At 54.3% G+C, this 15,546-nt stretch overlaps 2 protein-coding genes across 5 annotated transcripts; one reads left to right on the top strand and one right to left on the bottom strand.

The window, feature by feature from the left end:
• Window positions 1-1,071: 1,071 nt before the first annotated feature.
• Window positions 1,072-9,517, bottom strand: ABHD15 (abhydrolase domain containing 15). The gene is made up of 2 exons (XM_020281138.2): window positions 8,576-9,517; window positions 1,072-6,262 (listed from the first exon to the last, which is right to left on the bottom strand). The coding sequence occupies exons 1-2, from the start codon at window positions 9,448-9,450 to the stop codon at window positions 5,737-5,739; spliced, it is 1,401 nt and encodes a 466-aa protein (XP_020136727.1). The 5' UTR covers window positions 9,451-9,517; the 3' UTR covers window positions 1,072-5,736.
• On the top strand, window positions 8,999-15,540 carry TP53I13 (tumor protein p53 inducible protein 13). Of its 4 annotated transcripts, none has more exons than XM_075994296.1 (7): window positions 8,999-9,078; window positions 11,645-11,713; window positions 11,944-11,985; window positions 14,004-14,132; window positions 14,271-14,468; window positions 14,556-15,111; window positions 15,185-15,540. In XM_075994296.1, the coding sequence occupies exons 5-7, from the start codon at window positions 14,307-14,309 to the stop codon at window positions 15,295-15,297; spliced, it is 831 nt and encodes a 276-aa protein (XP_075850411.1). In that variant the 5' UTR covers window positions 8,999-9,078; window positions 11,645-11,713; window positions 11,944-11,985; window positions 14,004-14,132; window positions 14,271-14,306; the 3' UTR covers window positions 15,298-15,540. The 4 variants fall into 4 exon arrangements, with proteins under 4 accessions (XP_075850411.1, XP_075850409.1, XP_012596145.2 ...); XM_075994294.1 differs by lacking the exon at window positions 8,999-9,078 and adding an exon at window positions 11,299-11,452 and having other exon boundaries at window positions 11,944-11,970; XM_012740691.2 differs by lacking the exon at window positions 8,999-9,078 and adding an exon at window positions 11,299-11,452.
• Window positions 15,541-15,546: the final 6 nt, after the last annotated feature.

Below are 15,546 nucleotides of genomic sequence, written 5' to 3'. Positions count from 1 at the left end.
TAAAATGAGTAAGATATGGGTAGAGTGAACTATCCGATAAAGACATAGTCTAATAGCCTCACCTGTCTGCCCAGTGAAGTGGCCTATAATGTTCTGGATGCGAGGTGATTCTGTTTGATGCAGGTGCTTACGTTTATTTCTACATTGTGGTATATATAACTGCAGCTCTTCAGACACATAAATGTAGGTAGTTCTCTTGGACCTTGTATAAAGCTTCAAAAGGTGAGATCTTTTGAAAATCTTCACATTTTAGCCCCATACGGGGAAACAGACCATCTAATCCAGTCCCATTGTTTAAAACTGTTCAAGTAACTTTTTTGTCAGAAGGCTAATGGGGGATGGGAGGGAATGCTCATGGGCTGGGATTTATTTGTATTTATTTATTTATTCTTTTGAGACAGAGTCTCGCTTTGTTGCCCAGGCTAGAGTGAGTGCCGTGGCGTCAGCCTAGCTCACAGCAACCTCAAACTCCTGGGCTCAAGCATTCCTGCTGCCTCAGCCTCCCAAGTAGCTGGGACTACAGGCATGCACCACCACGCCCAGCTAATTTTTTGTATATATATTAGTTGGCCAATTAATTTCTTTCTATTTATAGTAGAGACAGGGTCTCGCTCTTGCTCAGGCTGGTTTCAAACTCCTGACCTCGAGCAATCCGCCTGATTCGGCCTCCCAGAGTGCTAGGATTACAGGCGTGAGCCACCTTGCTTGGCCAAGAGCAGTTTCAAGACTACCACTTCAGTACTCTATCAACACACAAATACTAATTGCCCATTGAAAAAGTCTCTATTGTAGACATCAGTGTCTCATTGATGATCAGGGAATTTTGAGCCTGCTGAGAAGTGATTAGCCCAGACCAGGAGAACTGGTTGTTGATTAAACACAGCTGCCACTGAATAGTGGCAGGGGACATGAGGCTAGATCTACAGAGGTGAGGCAACAACCAGCGAATACAGAATGTGCAGGGAGGCTGTTAAACTCTGCAGTAGGCAAGCATGGCTCAGTACACAGAGGGCTTCAGAAGACAAACAGCACCTATTTGTTTCGATAGCTTTAAAAAATAACATTCCAGTGTTACAGGGAGACTGATTTATTTACTATTCAGAAGCAAACAAGGGAGAGAGAAATCTTTTGCTCAACCACACTAGTGATAAGCACTGGGGCAAGGTATTGCCTTATTACAAGGAAAGGCTGGAGGATCTAGAGATATTTATTTTTGATGTGTTAGTGTTTTTAGTTTTTTTAATGAAATTCCTTTCTTTTTAAAATTTTTGTTTTGTTTTGTTTTTGAGAGATGCAGTCGCACTATGTTGCCCAGGCTGGACTTGAACTCATGGGCTCAAATGATCCTCCCAGCTCAGCCTCCCCCAGTAGCTGGGACTACAGGCGCACACCACTGTGCCTGGCTGAAGGTCCATTTTACCTCCGAAATTTTAGCTCTTCCTGGGCACTTGAGACTTGAGCATAAATACTGGATACCGTGAAAACATATTCCGGTCACTTTGGCAGGGTTATTTTTATTAAAATCGAAGTCATCTCCCAACTCCCAGTATCCAGGTCAGGTCTGTGGTCTCCTGATCTTCAGGCTCAAAAACCAAACAGAAGTCTTTACAACCCACTGAGATCATTAGCATTATTTATTTCAATTCATAGACTCTCAAATGAGAAGAGAACTTACATCTGATCTAGGCCACCCTCATTCTTGGCACCTGTCCTTCTCCATGGTATATGCCAAGAGGCAGTCTAGCTTGAATATCCCACAGATGACGTGGGACTTAGTGTTTTCTGACACATTCGTTTCATCTCCAGGTACTCGGACAATCCCTGTGTATAACTTCTCAAGTCTTCCTAATGCAATCTTATCTCTGCAAATTGGAATAACCAGTGAAAACAATTTTTGATGTCATCCTTTGTGGCTTGATTCCTTTTTGACATTATTATCAGGTTCTACCAAAGTGGGCAAGTATATCTGCTTGCAGGGAGAGAAGTTCATTTCTAAAGGAAGATACCTTGGCATTACTAAGGGTAACTGCCTAACAAAAGATCTTGTGGTTTGGGTGGAAGATGAATACAGAGTTTCTGACTGTGGGGTGGTTTTGAGATTGTGTATAAACCTAAGATGACATTTCCTGTGTTGAGACCTCTTTTCTAACAGTACTCAAGTTACTTAGAAAGAATATATTCACTCAAAACAGAGATGATGATGGCTTCTCAGAGAATTTAGTGCTTTGTTTTTCATACTGTCATCTCCAGCCAAGCCACCCTAGAAACCTATGTAAAAATACATAAAATACTAAATCTTTATGAGAATTAAGTTATAGCTTAGCACAGTCTTTTTTTTTTTTTTTGAGACAGAGTCTCGCTTTGTTGTCCAGGCTAGAGTGAGTGCTGTGGCGTCAGCCTAGCTCACAGCAACCTCAAACTCCTGGGCTCCAGTGATCCTTCTGCCTCAGCCTCCCGAGTAGCTGGGACTACAGGCATGCGCCACCATGCCCGGCTAATTTTTATATATATATATCAGTTGGCCAATTAATTTCTTTCTATTTATAGTAGAGACGGGGTCTCGCTCTTGCTCAGGCTGGTTTTGAACTCCTGACCTTGAGCAATCCGCCCGCCTCGGCCTCCCAAGAGCTAGGATTACAGGCGTGAGCCACAGCGCCCGGCCTAGCACAGTCTTGATATCAGAGATTAGAGCTCAAAGAAACCTTCAGAGGCAGTTTGCTTGCTGCATTCTGTTCCTGACAGATGACTCAATCTCTACCTCTGAGTTAATGCCTCCTTTAAGTCACTGGGTTTCTTATTTTTTGTTTTTTCTCTCCCTTACCATTTGAAGGGGTGTCTAAATAACGAAGACACCAAAAGGGAGGCAAACAAGGAATGAAGCTTGAGGATTGCTGAAGATCCACCACCTGGAAACCAACCCGGTGGTACTTCTTAGGTGTTTGCAGGTTTGGTTTGCTTTGTTGTTTGTTTCTTGCTTCCTCAAACTCATAACTTGCCATTTTGTTCAAGGGCCCCACATTCTCCAAATAGTGTGCCTGGAGCTCCTCCAGCTGGTTTCCCATGATTAGCTGTTCACCAACCAGAGCCAAGGTGGGTGATTCTTTCACTGTTAGGCTAAAGGATGGGGTCACCCAAACCTTTCCTGCCTGAACAGGAACTATACAGCCCTAGTCTTCAGTGATAGGAAGATAAGAGAGAAGTAGGTTCCTGAGATATGCAATGAGCACATCTGGCCCGAGAGGCTTGGAGAAGAAATACTTTGGGCTTTAGGTCATTGGAGCTCAGGGTAAAAGGGAATCAACGGAACCTGAACTGGGATTGTACTGCCATTCTGAGAGTTTTAAGACGGTTACTGTGAAGTATATATATTCCCATCCCTGGAAAGCTTTCTTTCCTATAAAAATGGAAAGCTTTGTTTTTCCAAAAGCAATTCTCTTGAAGAACCAGAGTCTTGTAGTATCTGGTCTAGCATAACTATCCAGATTTTCACCCTTAGGGACTCTCTAGGACTTTGGGTTTAAAAACCACTGAGCTGCTTCCCATTTTGCAGTCAGTTTTGAATGATCCTAGGGCAGCTGGGACTGCAGGACCCTAATTAACCGAAATCCCCACTGTACCAGATGTGGGGGCCTGCGGCGGGGAGAAGCCAGATGTCAGTAATTCATCCTCACCCTGCCTTTATACCAAGGCTGTTGTTCACCAGCAGTAGAATGGCTTCTTTAGATTTCAGTTCCTTTTTTATTTCTCTTGCTTAGAAATTGTGAAAGAATGTTAGACAAGGAATGTGGAGGAGGAGGAATAAGGAGTGGGGAAGGAGGGAGATAACTTTTTCACAACAGGATAAAGTGCCTTAGACAATTGAATATTGCCTGTATTTCAGTTTAGATTCTTGGAGTTAGTTCAGAGTTTCTTCTTATTTGATCTAGAAGAACAAGGCTGGGGCAAGATTATCCAAACCTGAAATCATGGCTCTAGGAACACCTCATACCAAGCTTTGGGATGTGGTTTTTGGTATAAATAGTTCTCCTCTTTACAACTCCTTTGCTGTTTGTGAGGTGAAAATAGGTGCCCTCTTTCTCAATGACAAATTAAAATGAAACTTCAAGGCAACGCTTTTTTTTCTTTTCTTTTTTCTAAGACAGGGTTTTGCTCTGTCACCTTGCATAGAGTGCAGTGGCATCATCATAGCTTACTGCAGCCTCAAACTCCTGGGCTCAAGTGATCCTCCTGCCTCAGCCTCCTGAGTAGCTGGGACTACAGGTGGGTGCCACCACACCTGGCTGTTTTTCTCTACCTTCTGTAGGGACAGTGTCTCGCTCTTGCTCAGGCTGGTCTCAAACTCCTGACCTCAAGCAATCCTCCTGCCTCTGCCTCCCAAAGTGCTAGGATTACAGGCATGAGCCACCGTGCCCAGCCCAGGGCAAAGCTTTTGAATCTTAGCAACACATGGAAACAGATGTCCTATTGTCAAGACAATTTTAATGGCCTAATCCAAACCAGCATATGTAGATCAATCTGTACACTATATCTTATTTTACTCTGGACTTCAGCATTATTCCTCATAAAACCAAATACCCACTTAGTTGCTGAGTGGCCAGATCCAGAAAGAAGCTTTTCTGCCTTTACATGGATGGCCTTTTGAATAATTGAGCAGACAAAGCATGGCAATGTGAAATATTCATAAATCATGGAGTCAGCTCTAGTCAACCTCTTGGTGCTTTTGTCCTCCTGGTCCCAGATGTCTCTCCTGGCTCTGGAAAGGGAGAGGCCAGTAGTAGTGTCAGAAAAGGGAGCAACTAACCAGAAAACAACTACTCAATAAGGTTTGTACTTTTCACTGACGCAGAGAAAGCCCACGTCTCAGAAGAAAAACTACTGTGGCTGGAGCTGTCTGTGATAATCCCCTGCAATGGTACTGAAGAGAGCATGTGGGGTACCCGAACTATAGTCTAGCAGAACTCTCAGACCCTGTGTGAGAACACTTCCCATTCCCAAAACACCCTTGGGATCTCTCCAGAGAGGCCTGGTCCCATGCTCAAACCCTAGATCAGCTCCATTCCCGGCTGAGACTTGCAGAGCTCCTCTGAGACTAGTAGACTAAGGTGTTCCAGGCAAAGGCATTCACATTTTCTACCTTAGCCCTCGCCAAGCCAGTCCCAGCACAGCACCTACTGCTTCCTTTCTCACTCACACGAGCCTGAAATAGCCGAGCAGCTCTAGTAAGTCAGAGCGGCGCACCACACCACAAAGCAAATTCGGGAAGTGGGACCGAGACACAAACATCCTGTCCTTACTACATCAAGTGGCTCCAGCTCGGGAATCAGGGTCACCGAGCTAAATTATTAAAATATTTATGTGGGACGGAGCTGCCCCATGACGAGCATACATTAATCATGCCAGCAGCCTTTGCTAGTAAGAGAGCATTTTCTCCTGAGTCCATGGACTTAAAAGGTGCTATTCTTTGGCTGTGAAGTCGGTGACAGAAGACAGAGACCGGGAATGCTCTGCTGCTAATCAGGACGAGCAGGAATGTGTCGAGCGCTGCCTGGGCAGGAGCTCTGCTCAGGGTGAAGTGAGCACAGGCTTGCTGGAAGTCCCACCTGTGCACAGACCAGTTTAAGAGAGAAGGGGCTGAATCAGGAGCATAGAGCTGGAGCTGCCCATTCAGTCCGCACCATCTTTTCGGGACTCCCACGTGTTGTCTTGCGAGAGTGGGGGTGGTTCTCGGGCCAGGTCTCACCTTGTGTATGATCGCTTCCAGCTAAAGATCTCCTCCAGACTGGAAGAGGGAGAGACCTCCCGCTTCTGCAGGCTCCCCCAGCGACGCCGGCCCCCTAGGAATGAAGCTCTGCGCCTGCTCAGTCCTTTCATCCTCTCTTCCATGCGGAAGAATTCAGTCAAGGCCCGGAAGGACTCCAAGATGACCTCGTGGCTCCAGGCCGGCAGGGGCTCCTGGCGCAGGAAGCCGCAGTGGCCCCCGTGGCGGCTGAGCAGGAGGAAGAAGTAGGGGTTGCTGTGGAAGAGTTCCGTGGGCAGAGCGTGGTCTGGGGGCCCGCACACGGGGTCGTCAGCGCTGCAGATGCACAGCACGGGCACGGCCGCCTCGTCCACATCCCGGAGAGGGTCGTTGCGGTCCCAGTAGGTATCCCAGCTGATGGGGGAACTTTTGGTATGGCAGAAGAGGGTCTCCTCAAACTCTCGAAGGGAGCGGCTCCCGAACAGTTTGCTGGTATCCACTGTGTCCTCCAGGGCCGTGGCGTACCTGGCACGGAGAAGTTGAAGGGGGAAGGTGAGAAAGAGAAGGAAGAATCGGAACACCAGCTGACAGCAGAAGTGACAGAGTGGCAGCCTGCGGGCCACATGCTGGCCACAGAGGCTTTCTTGGGCTGTATTGGGCTTTTAAAAACTTCCATTTTGGCCGGGCGGGGTGGCTCACCACCTGTCATCCTAGCACTTTGGAAGGCCGAGGCTGGAGGATCTCTTGAGGTCAGGAGTTTGAGACCAGCCAGAGCAAGAGCAAGACCCAATCTTTACAAAAAGTAGAAAAATTGGGCGTGGTGGCATGTGCCTGTAGTCCCAGCTACTCAGGAGGCTGAGGCAGGAGGATGGTTTGAGCCTGGGAGTTTGAGGTTGCAGTGAGCTATGACGCCACTGCACTCCAGCCTGGGCAACAGAGTGAGACAGAACAGACAAAACAAAACAAAACACCAAAAAAACTCGAAAGACTTCCATTTCATGGTCTCCATTTAAAATCAGGAGATTTCACATAAAATACAGATGTCTGGCTTCTCTAGGGATATGGGAGGAGCTGGCCACATGGGCTGGCGTTCGTCAGGGCAACAGTCAGTTCCCTCTCTCCTGCGTCACCATGCCCAGCAGGCTTGTTGCTCATGGCATTAACTGCACCTGCCTGCCCAGTCCTATGGGCAGCATTTGTCCCTGCTGATCTACAGGGACAGCTCTTGTCCTAACCTCAACTTCTGGCTTTCTGTGGGGAACTTGCTACGGACTGTCATTTTCTGAACCCCTCCTAGAAGATCTCACTGGCTCAGACTATCCAAGCCAGCAGGTGACAGCCTCCCCCAAATCATTCACATTTAACTATAGGTTGCATTTGTTGTTTGTATTTTTTTAAGGTAATGTTGCTGTTCTGATAATGGCAAATGAAATGTGACCTTAATCAGGTATACCTGAGGCAGGAATTCCTAGAGAGTGCTGGGTGGAAGAGGAGGCGACTGGGAGTGTAATTAATTTATTAGGTGGGTTCCCAGTGGGGGCCTGAGAGCTTTGGAGAAGACGGACATCCTTGCTGCTTCCAGCTTCCTGGAAAGGGCCTGGCACCCCGACAAGGAGCTCAGTCCTTTGAGTAGATCAATCTAGCCTCAGCCAGTTGAAATCGGATGTGTGTCTTCTGCAAACATTCAAAGATGCCGGCCCCAAATTTTCAATCCCAGACTCTCATGGGAAGGGCAGTTCCTAAACATGTAGAGTTTCTCTTCACCGCCCTCCTCTACCCTCCAGCTAGTGCCCTGGTCAGTGCTGGTGGTGGTCACTTTAAGATGGAAATATGGCAATTGAGCCAGGTGAAGCACCTTGGCCCTGAACTGCGCCAGTGCCCCTGCCTTGCCATGGCAATGCTTTGGGCTGCTGTTGAGCTCAGGGCTTGACCTTCTCAGAATAGAAGGCAAAATGGGATGAGTAAGGAAAGAGAAATCACAATTGCCACCATTTATTGAGTGCCCCGATACCCAGTGTCAGGTCCTTAGTTTCGCTTTCTGTTTTAATGATCCCAACCACCTTAGGAGTTGGTTATCATTAACCCCATTTAATTGAAGAGGGAAGTAAGGCTCCAAGCTAACTTGCAGGAAATTCAGGATTTCAACCCAAGTGGGTCTGATCCCATACCCCAGGCCTTTCTGCTACACCACAGTGTCTTTAACCTCATTCTGCCTCTTCTAGGGAGGAAAGAGTGCAGGCTGGGAATGTCACTCAGGCCTCCTCAGTGGAAAAGTCTCTCCTGTTGTTCTGGTAGTAAAGTGTTCTTCTTCTGGAGATTTTTAAAAATTGTTTAAATATTAAAAAAAATTTTTTTTGTATAAAATATTGAGTACATACCTAGGAATATGAAAACATTTGTGAGGTCTGGGAATCCTAATGCATCAAATGCCACCATTTTTTTCTGACGCCTGTCATCTCCAGGCTCAGAGACTGTAAGTAAACATCATCGGTTGCAACAGCTTCCAGAGCCCTCTTTGCTGATTTGTCAAGCTGCGGACTAAGTGGTAAATGTCAGGTGCCGCCTCTGCTGCCAGTGGGCCAAGTGCTCAGGTTGCTAGGACACCGGGGGCCGCGATGAGGCAAGGGGGCCCGGCGGGAGTCCGTGCTCTAGTGCAATCATGCGGGCTGAGTCCGTCTATGGCCTTTAAACCTGCTTCCCTGGTTCTGTCTAGACTATGGGGTTGGGACGGATTTTGGAAAATGTCCCCCAATTGGCCCACACCTATTCAATACCATGCAGAGCTGTTTCTAGGCCAGCTCAAGCCCTCCGTGCGCATATGCGGCCTCCGGCACCCACCTGCTGAGGACGATCTTCTGGTGGAGCAGAAAGCCTCGCTCGTAAGGCCAGGGCAGGCGGGCCTCGAACCACTCACGGCAGCGTAGCACCGGCGAGATGCAGGCGGCCCCTGTCACGTAGCTGGAGGAGCCGCACTCGCCCAGGTAAGACAGCAGCAGCGCCGAGCCCGAGCCCTCGCTCACCGCGAACAGCGGGGCCGCCGGGTGTCGGAAGCGGATGTAAGTGACTGCCTCCTTGAGGTCAGACGGGTCCCCAAAAGGCTGCAGCCGGGGGCTGACCAGCGGGCAGCCGTGGTGGCCGCGGCGGTGGAAGACGACCGGGTAGTAGCCGCGCTCCAGGGCGAGCAAGCAGAGGCCGAGCACGTTGCGGGTGAGCCGCCCCCACGCATTGGGGATCACCAGCAGCACCGCTGGAAGGCCCCCGGCGTTGGTGACCCTGCGGCCCCGGCCACAAGGTCCCACGACCCAGTCCAGGGCCACCAGCCCGTCGTCCGCCAACTGCAGGTACTCCCGGGCCAGCTCTGGCCTGGGCCCCACGGGCAGGACAAAGTGGCGGAGGGTCTGCAGGTGGGGCCCCGCGAGCCAGCAGCGCGGGCCGGGCTCGAGCGCCGCCGAGCGTCGCAGGGAGCGCAGCAGGCACTGGGCCAGCGCCGACGGCTTGCAGATGAGGCTGCACCCGCCGGGCAGCGGCTCGTGCCCGTCGCTAAACCGGTCCGCGGGGCCTCCGCCATCCACCTCCTCGTCGTCGTCCCGGTCGGGGGCCCCGGGCAAGGTCCTCGCACCGACGACGCGCTTCCAGGGGCGCCAGAGCCGCCGGCCAAGAAGGCTGACCAGGGCGAGCACCGCCAGGAGCAGCGCGAGGGCGGCGCCCCACATGGCGAGTCAGAAGCGCCCCGGCGGGCGGCGAGGCCGTCCCCTCGTGGAGCGCCTCGCTCTGCCCGCAGCTCTGCCCGGCTGCCGCCCGCTGCCCAGCGCCCTCCCGCGCGGGCGGGCGGCGGGCGGGCGCGCTCCGGATTGGCCGCGGCCCCGCACAGGCAGCCAGTTCGCGCCCGGCTCCCCACGCCCGCCCCCGACTCCCGCCCCCGGCCCTTTGTACAGCGATTGCGACAAGCAGGAGCAGGGGGTGAAAGGAGCCGGGGCCACAGAGGAGGGGTGAGGACGCTCCAGCCAGCCGGAAGGGAGTGGGGAGGGCACCGGGGAGAGCGGTGTTGGCAGCAGAGAAGTGGGGAGACTGGGGCTCGGGGGCCCGGGAGAGCATCGGAGTCCCCTGCCCCCGCCCCTGCGCCCCGCTCGGTCTGTGGCTGGCAGGGGAGACCTGGGTCGCTGCGTCCTTAGAGGCCAATGTTGAGAAACAGCAAAAGGGAGAAGTGAATAAATCGTAGCTCCTGGCGCGGGCTCTGGGCTCCCGGCCGCGCTCTCTGAGGTCGGCGTTGGCCTCCCCCACCCCAGCGCGGGCACCGCAACTGCGCAACAACGCGGCCGGGCGGGGGTCCGGCACCGGCCTGCGAGGGCGCGCGCGGGCGTCGGACCGACAGCGGGCTGCGGCGGGCGGGCGGCCGCTAGTGCCCTGGTCCGCGCCAGTGCGCTGTCCCGCTGGCTGCCCCGTCCCGGGAGCGTGGGGCTCCCCAAGAGCCTGGCTCCACATAAAGGGAATCCTCAGCGCCGCTCCCCAGGACTCCCCAGAAGAAACAGCTCCAAGTCTCCGAGAATAAGTTGGGGGAAAGGACGCACTCAGGTGTCCTGCGAAGGGGGTGCCGTGGCAGGGGCAGACAGGAGTTCCTTCATCCGCTCAGCAACTGGCAATTACTGGGGGAGGGGAGGAACCCCTTGTAAGTTGGGGTTCGTGGGAGACGACTGCAACGACACGTTCTTGCTCTATTCGAAGTTTTGGGCTGTGCATCTCAACCCTTGCCCTCTACCCACGTCTTTCCTCCAAATCCTGGAGCGGGTACCGGAGGCGGCGCCCCGCTGCAGGGAAGGTCCGCCCCCCGCTCCTCGCTGAGGGGGAGGAGGCCTGTGGCTTCTCCACCTCAGGGCGGCCAGTGTCTTTCGGGATGCGCGCGGGCCACCGCCAGACGAACGACGAGGGCACGGGTGGAGGTGGGGAACAAAGCAGCCCCCGGGGCGGCTCCTGCCTCCCAAAGCTTCCGGGTCTGGAGGGGATGGGGTCCTGAAACCCTCCGAGGCTCCTCCGGGTTCCAGCCCTATTTGCTAGGGCGGGAGTGGGATGGGCTGACGGTGAAGCTCTAGAGCTGGCACCCTCTCCCTTCGGCGACTCGGACTTAATGACTCTGCCACTCTTGTAGTGGCAGATCACACTGACGAATGTGAAGCAGGCTTGCCAGCGAAGCGTACCCGTCTCCCCGGCTTGGGCCACCCAATCCACAGGGATCCCACTTCCCGCCCTGCACCCCGCTCCTAGATCCCACCCGGGCGCGGCAGCTGTGCTCTGCAGGCCGCAGAGACGCGCGGGGACGAATCCTGGGGCTAGGGAGGTGGTCCCGCCGGCCCTGCAGCGCGGTGCGCGCCCCCCGTGCTCGCACTCAAAACTTTCCCGGCTCCGGGTTTAGCACGCGTGCGCACACGCTCGGCGGCTGTGGGCGGGCACGGGGGCGGGGCGCGGCGGGGGCGCGCGAGCCCGTGGCGTCCGGCCGCGCGGTCTGGGCAAGGGTCGGGGACGGGCCGGCGCGCGCGAGCCCGGGGTGTACGTGGGCGAGCGGGCGACTCCCGGGCTGTGGGGCCGGGCGGGGTGGCCGGGCGGGGTGGCGCGCGCTCCCTCACTGGCGGGGCGGCGGGCTGGGCTGGGATGGCGCCTCCTCCGCCAGCGCCCCAGCTGCTTCTAGTGGCAGCCCTTGCGAGGCTCCTGGATCCCAGTGAGGTAAGGCGACCGGCTCCTGGGGAGGCTTCGCCTGGGATCTCAAAGCGCTTTGCGGAAAGTTCGTCCTGGAAGGAGTGGCGCGCCGAGAGGAGACTAAGAGTTCCCCCGCTGGCGGGCTGGGCCTAGAGAGGGAGAGGGCTGGGCCCTCGCCGCGTCCAGTGCTCCAGCTCTGCCTGCGCCTTGGACCCACAGGTGGTGGCCGGGCTGGCGGAGGAGCGGGGAGCTCGCTGTCCAGAGGGCTTGTGGCCTCTGCCCCCACAGGTAGGAGACCTGGAGGGCCAAGCGAGAGAGGGGTGTGAAGGGGTAGCCCAGTCCCGCTCTGGCCTCGCTGCACCCCCCACACTCACCCTCTGGGGATCTCTGCAGGTTCCTCCTGCCTTCATTTGCCAACTTCTCCATCCCGGCCTGGCGCTTGGGTCCTGCTATCCCCTCTTCACCCAACACACAGAGTCCCCCAACTGCTCTAAGCTCTCTTCTTTTCCCATGTACAGGTGTCACCAAGAGTGAGGTACACACAGGTGAGCCCAAGGCAGGTAAGTACAGGCAGGGACCCATCCTTGACGCCTACACCTGGAACAGCGAGCTCCTGGCAGGCCTCCTCTGCCTTTTCTACTGATCAGCTCCAGTCCTTACCACTTCCCTCAGGAAGAGAAAAGGTTTCTAGACCCCCCTCCCCACTTCCCACCCCAGGACAGGTGGCCCAAGGACAGTGGGCTGTAGGTCTCTGTCCTCTGCTGTGCTGCTTCTGGAATGCTGTTGAGTAGCTGGCTGCGTGGGTAACATAGTAGGAAAACACAGCCCAGGCCCTCACTCTCCTGTGGGACTGTGGGAAGTCCCCTGACTTTCTGGGCCCCAGTTTTCTGTAAGGGAGGATATTGATTCTATCCCTTCCTGTGAGAGGAGAATTAATGGTGTGGACAGCACAAAGTTGTGTCCTGTGCCTCTGGTTACGAGGCTCCAAACTGGGGGTTCCACTTCCATGGCTGCCCTTCTGTCCTCACTGCTATCCTGTCCCTTTGGTTTTTCCTTTGAAATATCTAACTTCGTTTTAATCCTCTGTAATAGCTCCAAGTGAAGAGATGTTGCCTCATGCCACCTACCAGATTCCTGTCCTCAAACAGCCCTTTCATTAAGTCATTCCACTATTCAGAAACCATCAATGGCTCCTTATTTCTCACCTTACCATGCCCATACTCTCCTGCATGTCTTTTCAAGCCTAGTTAAAAATAACCTCCACCTGACCTCTCCAAATCTTTGATTCCTCTCCAGTCAAGTTGATATGCTCACCACATAAGGGCATGCCAGCCTCATTCCCACCGCAGTGCCTTTGCCTGTTTATTCTCCTCCACGCCTGGCCCATCCCAACTTGGAGCATGCAGTTCCCTCCCCTCCTGCCATCCTTCCCCAGCCATGCCCAGTTCACGAGTCAGCCCCCTCCTAAGACCTGGCCTGGTCGTGTCAGCCTTTATTCATCCCCTCCTCCTCCAAATCTGTGTCTTGCAGTTTAACAACCAATCACTGAGTTTTATTAGTCTGCTCTTTAGTTTGCGTAAGTTGTTTCCCTGAGTTTCTTATACATCCCCTACAAATTTAGTCCAGAAGTTCTCTTTTGGCATCTCCTATAGCATCAAGCACATCGCTGAGCACCAGCTCAATTCAGTCAAAGAATAGTAATTGATGAGGTGTTTCCATCCTGAGATTGTGCACCTGCTGCCTGCGTGCCCTGTATTTGGATTATCTTGGGAGACTGATTGTGTAGTTCAGATTGATAAACAGAAGACCTGGTCTTCATCTGGGGGATGCTTACAGTCTAGAGATGGGTCTGTAGAGCCATTGTTACAGGTCCAGAGAAGTGTGACTAAAGAATGTGGGTCTGGCCAGGTGTGGTGGCTCACGCCTGTAATCCTAGCACTCTGGGAGGCCAAGGTGGGAGGATCGCTCAAGGTCAGGAGTTTGAAACCAGCCTGAGCAAGAGTGAGACTCCATCTCTACTAAAAATAGAAAGAAATTCATTGGACAACTAAAAGTATATAGAAAAATTTAGCCAGGCCTGGTGGCACATGCCTGTAGTCCCAGCTACTCGGGAGGCTGAGGCAGCAGGATTGCTTGAGCTCAGGAGTTTGAGGTTGCTGTGAGCTAGGCTGATGCCATGGCACTCTAGTCTGGTAGCCCAGGCAACAGAGTGAGACTCTGTCTCAAAAAAAAAAAAAAAAGAATGTGGTTTGAGTCTGACGGGTACTCAAGCATGCTGTCTTAGAAGTTGTAAGCTTTGAGGAGTGGCACTTGATGTTTCGAAAGGCGGGGTAAAAGGGACACTCAGAGGCAAGAGGGAGTACGTGGGACAACCTAGGGCCAGTATCCGAGGCCTTGAGAGTGGAAGGGCCATCTGGCCATCCAGGGAGTCCTTTTAAACTGACCCTGTTCTTGCCTGATGTCTGTTCCCAGACCAAAAAAAAAAAAAAAAAAAAAAAACTGGCCCTAGGATGAGAGAATTTGAGATTCTCTGGGATGGACCTGGGCCTGGCTTGATGTCTCTGTGCCTTTCCTCTAGGCTGAGGATATCACCTTCCTCTACCACCCCTGTGCCCACCCCTGGCTGAAGCTCCAGCTTGCCCTCCTGGCTCACATTTGTGTGGCCAAACCTTCACTCACCCCTGACCCCAAGCTCACTCAGGATCGGGTAAGTAGTTGATGAAAGGCGGTTTGTCTGGTGCTGGCAGAGGCTGCAGCCCCGTGTGCAGGGAAGGGAGAGTTGAGGGGCTTCCTCTTGTTGGTTCCCCACTGTCATCGTAGTTCTAACAGTTACCTCCTTTCATAGCCCCTGGTGCTGACAGCATGGGGGTTGGCATTGGAGATGGCATGGGTAGAGCCAGCCTGGGCTGCCCACTGGCTAAGGAGGAGGTGGCGGCGGAAGCAGAGGAAGAAAGCTTGGTTCCACTGTGACAGCCTTTTAGGACCCTCTCCCTTGGTGCCAAGCCTGAGCAGAGGGCGGCTGTGCCAGAGAGGGTGTGTGCAGGTGAGGGGTGCTGGGCCAGGCTTGGTTGGTGGAGGGGTCATCTGAGCAGGGAAGCAGGGTGGCCACCATCTCTTCTTCTCCTTTTAGGCCCTGGCTTTGGCCTTTGCTCTGCGGAGCTGGCGACCACCTGGCACAGAGGTGACATCTAGAGGGCTCCAGCAGCTCTCCCCCAGTGGTGCCAAGAGGCGGGGGCTGCGGGCTGCCCTTGGTCTCCAGTCCACCCACTTAGCCCCAAGGGTCCCCTCTGCTTCCCCCTGGAGCTCGAAGCCCAAGCAGCCCATGCTGGGAATCTTGGGTGAGGCGGGTGATGCCCCATCTGTGCCCACCGTCCCTCTGCTGCCTGGGGGGCGTGAAGGCAATGCCAGCTCCAGGACAGAGGCTCAGGTGCCCAACGTGCAAGGCAGCCCAGGGGGCTGTGCCTGTCCGAATCAGGCTTCCCCGGCCCCGCGCGCAGCAGCGCCCCCACGGCCAGCCAGGGGTCCCACCCCACGCACGGAGGAGGCCGCGTGGGCTGCCATGGCCTTGACCTTCCTGTTGGTGCTGCTCACCCTGGCCACGCTCTGCACACGGCTGCACCGGAACTTCCGACGCGGGGAGAGCATCTACTGGGGGCCCGCAGGGGACAGCCAGGACACAGTGGCCGGTAAGTTCCAGCCTCCGCACCCCCTTCTCCCATCCCTCCTCCCTGCCCTTGACTGCTCCCACCCTGCCCACAGCCGTGCTGAAGCGGAGGCTGCTGCTGCCTGCGCGCCGGGCCAAGCGCTCGCGCCGGAGACCCCTTCTCCCACCCACTCCAGACAGCGGCCCGGACGGGGATAGCTCCGAGTGACCTGCCCAGCCCGGCCTCTGTGGCCGCCGGGCTCCTCCTTTGGCTGCCTGCCGGGCAGTGACCTCTGCCACGTGGACTACGCGCCGACGCGCCCCCTGGCGGCAGACAGCGCCTCCTGCCTCAGCGTCGCGAGGCTCCCTTCCCTCCTTCACCAGCTGGGAGCGGGTGGCCAAGGGGAGAAAAAGCTGTTCTGCCTCCCTTGCCAAAAACTCCCCGTATTTCTCATTAAATTATTTTAGTAGAGTCTGG

The sequence above is a fragment of the Microcebus murinus genome, chromosome 18 (genome assembly GCF_040939455.1).
Source record: "Microcebus murinus isolate Inina chromosome 18, M.murinus_Inina_mat1.0, whole genome shotgun sequence".
Taxonomy (NCBI): Eukaryota; Metazoa; Chordata; class Mammalia; order Primates; family Cheirogaleidae; genus Microcebus; species Microcebus murinus.
This window is presented reverse-complemented; position numbering and strand designations above follow the sequence as displayed.